The sequence below is a fragment of the Cynoglossus semilaevis genome, chromosome 12 (assembly GCF_000523025.1).
Source record: "Cynoglossus semilaevis isolate Cse_v1.0 chromosome 12, Cse_v1.0, whole genome shotgun sequence".
In the NCBI taxonomy this organism is placed as follows: domain Eukaryota; kingdom Metazoa; phylum Chordata; class Actinopteri; order Pleuronectiformes; family Cynoglossidae; genus Cynoglossus; species Cynoglossus semilaevis.
In genome coordinates, this window is record NC_024318.1 from 5,126,093 (window position 1) to 5,132,963 (window position 6,871).

The 6,871-nt window shown below is 43.0% G+C and overlaps 1 protein-coding gene across 1 annotated transcript in view; it reads left to right on the forward strand.

The window, feature by feature from the left end:
* The window catches only part of meis1b (Meis homeobox 1 b), an 88,974-nt gene that overhangs the window by 38,187 nt on the left and 43,916 nt on the right, over positions 1 to 6,871 (forward strand). The window contains exon 8 of the mRNA XM_017037084.2: positions 5,884 to 6,029. Within this exon, the coding sequence (XP_016892573.1) occupies positions 5,884 to 6,029 (146 nt within the window). The remainder of the gene's footprint in view (positions 1 to 5,883; positions 6,030 to 6,871) is intronic.

Here is a 6,871-nt window from a genome sequence, read left to right on the forward strand (position 1 = left end):
AGAAATAAGTGGGAATGAAACATGAAGTGAAGATGAGGTTTGAAATAAACGGCAGTGAAGCTGAATGAGCACAGAACTGTGTACGTGTTTAGCTAATGCTAACGCAGATTCTGAAAATGCATGAAGAATGTTAACCTAGTTTTTTTTTACGTCATTATCTGTGTGTATGTCTTAGAGTGTGTAAGTGTGTGTGTGTGTATTTGTGAATGCAGGCGTGTGAGGGGACTGATAAAATATTCCTTCCCTTGGTTGGCCCCGGGGCATCTCAACTGCCCCTGGCTCCTTCCAGTCAGTGGCCTGCTCTCTAATTGACACACACACACACACACATACACACACATAACACACACAGTCTTGAAGAAAGACACATATATACATACACACGGATGCACACCCATGCATGCATGCATTCTCCATGCACGACATGCCCCCCCCCCGTCCTCCCGCCTTCGTCCTGCATTGATTCCTCCCCACCTCCCTTGTATCCCAGACCTCCCCCTCCTTCCTAACTAGTTGCAAAGACATTATCATGGCCGTTGAGTGTGGACCAGACCCAGAGTTGTGCCTGTGGCTTTTCCTCATGGGGAGAACTGGAGCTAGCAACCCTTAGCCGCTGCGCACTGTGTGTTTTGCTGCCCTGGGTTATCAGCAGTCTGCTGATGCTCTTAATGAGCCTGCTAGTTTGTATGGAGAGTGACTGAGTGATTCATTAGCTGGCTAGCTTACTCACAGTCCTGCTTATTTTATTTTATTTTTCTTTGTGTATTTGTGTGTTGGCGGTTAATTTAGCAGCTGACTTACCAGCAGATTGCGAGGATTACTTTGGAACTAATATGACGTCATTACAGACAGATGAAGAAGTAGCCACGCAGCAAATACTAATTATCCGGGACGTGTAATAGATTCCACAGAAGTCCCTTAAAACGGGAAAGGTTTGGGAATCCACCTGCACGGTACCGTGATCAGGAAGGACTCAGACGGAGACTTAACACTTACTGCGGGTGAAAGAAAATATAGATACACTGAAATATCACAGTAATTTAATTCACAATACTGTATCAATATTCTACAGCACTGGATGGATTTTTTTTATATCACCAATTCCCAGGGAAATATTCCTGGTGTTGGTTCATTTTCTTTTTCTTTTCTTTCTTCTCTAGTGATTCCAAATGTAGATCCCTCTGTTCCAGTGTCAGGAACTGATGTTCAGATGGAACAGAGTCTGAGACTAGTACACACTGGGACTACAATTACAAAAGTGGGGAAAAAAAACCCTCAATATATCATTGTGAAAGTGGAAAAAAAAAACCCTCAATATATCATTGTTACTACAGTATCGCAATATATCGTATCGTTGCCCCTGTATCGCGATACGTATCGTCAGATTCTTCACAACAACACACAGCCCTACTGCCTAGAGTACATACATCTGAGACCGGTTTGGTACATAAAAAAAAAAGAAAAAGAAAAAGCCTTGAATTATTTTTTAACATCTTCTAACCACTCTCATTCTCCTTTCCCTTGCTGTTTTAACCCCCCCACCCTGCTTCTCTCACATAGGCTGAGGCAACACTGTTGACATTTCCCCAACATGTCTGCCAGACACAACTTCATCACCTTTCCTGTCTCACTCCCACAGTCTGCTAAACTCTCTCTTTCCCCGATCTCGGCGCGGTTAAAGAAAAGCAGAAATCAGGCCCAGACCTTGCAGAGGTGATTGGTATCAAATTGCAGTGAAAATGGAAATGCCAATAAAATTGACAGACCTTTTCCCCCAGCCCTCCTTCTTCCTTTTCCTCCTCGTGTTAGGAGAAGTGTGTACGCTGTAGGTCAGACGTATGCAGATGTTTCTAGAAGGAGAAGGAGAAAAGTCAGAGTCATTCGAAGTTTATCACTTCATCTTTAATATTTGATCAGCAGCTCTTCAGCAGGTATGATAAGGGTTTCGTCTCAGTTTGTCATCATGAGCTCCTGTGGGTTGGTTTGTAGTTACTGGCCTCATGGGGTTTATATATATACACACACTGCCAACACCACTGCTGCTGCTGCCGCATCATTTAATGCATGATATCAATAGATACGAATGATATGAGCTGCTTTGAAATAACAGTCATGGTAATTGAAGAGCGTGCTATTGGTTTTTTTTTAATGTACAAGGGAAATGTAAAAGGGAAAGGAGGCGTTCGATTACAAGGCAGACAACAGTCAGACTACAGCAAGCTGTGGTCGACTGTTGTGTCGAGTCCACTGTGTCTGAAACCGAGTTTGAGTCATTGAGTCAAAGTCAGCTTGAGTTCTTAATGCTTGGTACTCACCAAGGTTTCTAATCTTGAGTTCTGTATTACTCATGAAAAAAAATCTCGTGATAATTTGAATCTTTCTAGGTTTGGAGGATGTTACTTTTCTACCACTTCCTCTTACAGTTGGCTTTAGTTTGGCAGGTGTGAAATTTACCACAACCAAACATGCTAATTCTCGTCCGCCTAAAATGTGTTTCTTTGCGATCTTTGGTACTGTTAACAAAAGTCCGATACCATGAGTAAGTGATGTCTGATTTCGGCTTCTTAGATTTTGGACTTGAATACTACTACACTGCCTACAGCAGTGGTTTCCAAAGACTGGGTTGCAACCTACAGAGGTATCATTAGCCAAAAGCCACTTGAAACCTGTGAAGGTTACGATGGACTTGGAGCCTGGACTTGGACACGTCTCTTATACGAGAGGAGACGGGGACTGTTTGATCAGAGCTGGATCAAACAAGGAGTCCATGATGAAACAGTAGCAAAGCAAATGTAATTTCTTCTGAAATCCACACTTTTTATCACTTCTTACACTATGCCCGAAATTTCTCACCTCTTACTAAGTCCGCCCACTGGCTGAGTTGATACTCTGTGGCCGCTCGCCTCTGTTTTCCCAGCCTGCACTGGGACGAGCCCCTGGGTTTGTTATTGTAGGCTTTGCTGAACATGAGCCGGTCTTTACAATGGATTGAAAGCATTTGCTTCCAATGAAAATCTGGTCTAAGATTACAGGTCCCGGGCTCGCCTCACCCCACTTTTCCACCAGACCCGCAGACGAAGTGTGTGGGGAGGACGGGAGTAAGAGGGACGAGAGAGGGATGAAGAAGTGGGAGTTTTTTTTTGTAGCTCTGAAACCGTAGGCTGGAAAATACTCACATGTTAAGCTCAGGCTGCATTTGTCCCAGGCTAATGATGTAACTCAAGCTTGCAATGTGAGTGTGTTTTCAGACAGAGCGCTGGGTCTAAAAGCTGCTGCAGAAATGATATAATGTGTATGTGTGTGAGTGTGTCTGCATGTACCCATGCTTGTGGGGACACTTTAGTTCTTCAGGGGACACTTTGTCCTTGTGGGGACATTCTGCGGGTCCTGAATGTGTTTGAGAGCGTTTTGAAGTTTATGATTTAGTTTGGAGATATAATTAAAATTAGAGTCAGATTAGAGTTAGAGTGAGGATTAAGATTAGACGGGAGGCTAAGGAATGGAATAATAGTGTGTGTTTCTGCAGTGTTTTAGCTCAGAAAATATATAAAGCAACGTTTACACCATATAGAGGAGACATGTCTGGTTTATTTGACACCATAGGTGGTCTGTACCTACAGAGAACTGTTGTGGTCTTGATCCCACAACAACCTCCTGTAGCTGTAGATCAGTATCCAGGGTTTTCATTTGCTACGACTTGAATACGAATGAAGTCGTAGTGATTTTTTTTTTAACAGAAAAAAGCACTGTATTTACACAAAAACAACAGTAAAATATAAAATATAAAATAATAGAAAACAACCACCCTGGACCTAGATGTGAGATCTTTTTTGAACCTCACTCGTCTGTTGCCCAAATCCAACTTTTGACCTTTTGGCAGTGTTACTGTGGCCCAACACTGCCAGCTTTGCATGCATATGTGCATATATTATTAATGTGCAGTGGCTGAATCACAGCATCTCTGAAAAGCAGGCTCCTGTTTGTTACCCCTCCCCCCCCCCCCCCCCCCCGCCTCTCCACAGCATCACCTTCACTTCCACACGAGGCCTCTCAAAAAAAAAAAAAAAGCCTTCAATATGTGTGTGCATATGCATCTCCTTCTGCCACAACAGTGGCTGTGTGATGAGAGAGTCAGAGCTATAGCCAGGAATGTTGTTTCATATGGATGGTGGAGAGCCTCCCTCTCTCTCTCTCCCTCTCTCTCTCTCTCTCTCTCCTAATGGTGTCTATAATTCAGGTGCCCTCCAGGCATGCTTTCAGGAATTCTTTTGCCTGAGGTAATGGGGAGCAAAGGCCTGGTTTTCGGCCCATGATTATTCCATTGATGTGGCAGGTTGGAAAAAAGTAATCTCCAACCGGATTAGAACCAACATCCACATTAATTATCGATGAATCGAGGGGGCTTTGGGGTTGTTTTTTTTATTTTTTTATTTTAGCTAGGTGCTGGGTGTCGCCCCACTCTGAGTTGGTGCAGGAGTGAAAAGGTGTTTGTCTTCACTTATAGTTATTTACAGCACAGCAAAACACGACTGGAAGCTTCAGAAGTGCTCTGTGTGTAATCAATAAATAAGCTACTCCAATTCAATGCACCGCTTCAGCATTTTCACCCCTTTTTTTTTTGTTTTAAACTCGCTTTCAAATAGGAGAAGCAGGGGTGGCTGTTGTCAATTGTTCATTCAATGTCATGTTTCTTTAATGGGTTTAGTAAGTGAAGCAAGCAGTTTTGAATAATAAGAATTCTCTTCTCTAAGAAAAAGGTGGTAGAGTTTTAGAAGAAGGAAACAAAAACCTCATTTGTTGATGCACAGACAGCTGTGCTTATTGAGTCACATACAGGACCTTCAGTGGTTTCTATGTTTAACTTAGTGGTGCTGTATTAACAAGATTAAAATCTTTTTCATTTACTGCATAAAATAAAAAACATCATCAGCAGTTAACTTCTTGGTGAAAATTATTAACTCGGGGTTAAGTTGAAAGAACAACTGAAATTGTTAAGGGTAGCAACAAAAGTTGAAGTGACTTGAGTGAAGAAACGTTTCTCATTTCTACCCAAACCAAGTTTTTGGTTGATGCTTAGTTAGCTTAAGTCTGTTAGCCGTTAGCCTGCTAACCTTCCAGAATACATGGCCATTCCAGTCAAACTGTCTCTCTATTTGTAATCAAACATTAAAGAGTTAGTTTTGTGCACTTTCTTTGTTCTTTGTCTCAGATGCTCTAAGTTGCCCCCCTCCTCACCCCCCGCCCTCCCCTTAGGTGAGGTTAACTGGCCTTAATAGAGTCTTATCAAAGCCCTACAGGTTGCTGTAAGCAGCCATGATGCCATTGTTATGAAAAGCAGCCCAGCTTTGTTAGCTCTGTTTGTGCCTGCGACTTTCCTTTTTTTTTTCCACCTATTTTCCTTTTATTTTCTGTCCCACCCCCTGCTTCCCTTTTGTAGTGCCATGTTACTCTTTCCACCTCAGGTAAAATAGCGGAATGCGCTAGGGTGACGCTTCAATAACTATTTTCCCCTCAGGATAATAAAGACTAAATCTCTCTGTCATTTTCAATTCTGCGCGGGTTTGGATGGCAGAGTGGGGAAATGCGACCTTACAAGTCCTTTGTGCTTCGCCTTCCCGTTCTCACAGAATACGCTCGATGCGTTTTCAAGTGTAGAAAAATGAAAGGCAGGGTTATTTATAAATGTATTAAAAATGAATGCGTTTATGAAGGCGCTGTTTTCCAGCTATTGTTGCGTCTCCTCACCCCCGGAATCCTCTCCGAAATCGTATTTATTTGCTTTGAATTCAGAGGCACGGCGAATGCAGGCAGTAAACAAACCATGTGTCTAATCTCTGCTGTCTCTTCTGCCTGTTTTTTTTTTTTTTCTGTGTCATGTGACAGGTGACGGCCTGGACAACAGCGTCGCCTCACCGAGTACAGGGGACGACGATGACCCAGAAAAGGAAAAGAAACACAACAAGAAGAGAGGGATCTTCCCCAAAGTGGCCACCAACATCATGAGAGCATGGCTCTTCCAGCACCTAACGGTGAGTTCACGCCGGCGGCAGCAGCAGCAGCAGCGTCTGCTCTGAGCGCAGCAGCAGTCAAACTGTCTGTCTGTCTGAGCTCTGGAGGAGAAGTGTAACCTGACTCTGAGTGGAACAGATTGACAGAGCTTCAGCCGCGCGGAAAAAAACCCCCAGATGTTTTTCTCAGATCCTGCACATCTCCAATCTTTGCTCAACGTCTTATTTCGCTCGCTCTGATTTTTGAGGTCTGTTAAACCGATTTATTGGCCGACGCTTCATTCCCTAATGTGAATATTCTGTTTTTTTTTAATTACATTTCTAAGCTTTCATGTCCTTAGACACACTTTGAGTTATTGTCAACAAATCTGGCACAATCAAATTTTTGGTGCCTGCATCTGTAATCTCAGAAAAAGAATGGAAACTGTTCAGTTGCACGTGTCATGTCCAGACAGCAGAAAAAAGCAGATTTGTGAATTTCATATGTAAAAAAAACAACACTTGTATCTCATGGCTTATGCATTCACTTTTATACTTCGGTGTATTCAAAGATGTACAGATTGTACACTCTTTGGCCCCCGCCCCGGTTCCTTTTATCCGCCCTCTCTACATTATTTCCCCCGTTAGTACAGTCAACACTTCAAAGACACGGGCCTGGTTTTTAATCTGCCATGATCTCAGCAGCCAGAGCTCGCTCGGCCCCTCATCTGCTGAAACTCAATAAGGTTGAAGCCAATGAGAGACGCCCCTGGCCATAACTGCCGCTGATACATAGATGAACCTTATTAGGAACAAATCTGTCATTATTTAACAGATGCCTGGGATGCTGCAAAGGCCTGTGGTTTGGCTTTTTTTTTTTTTTT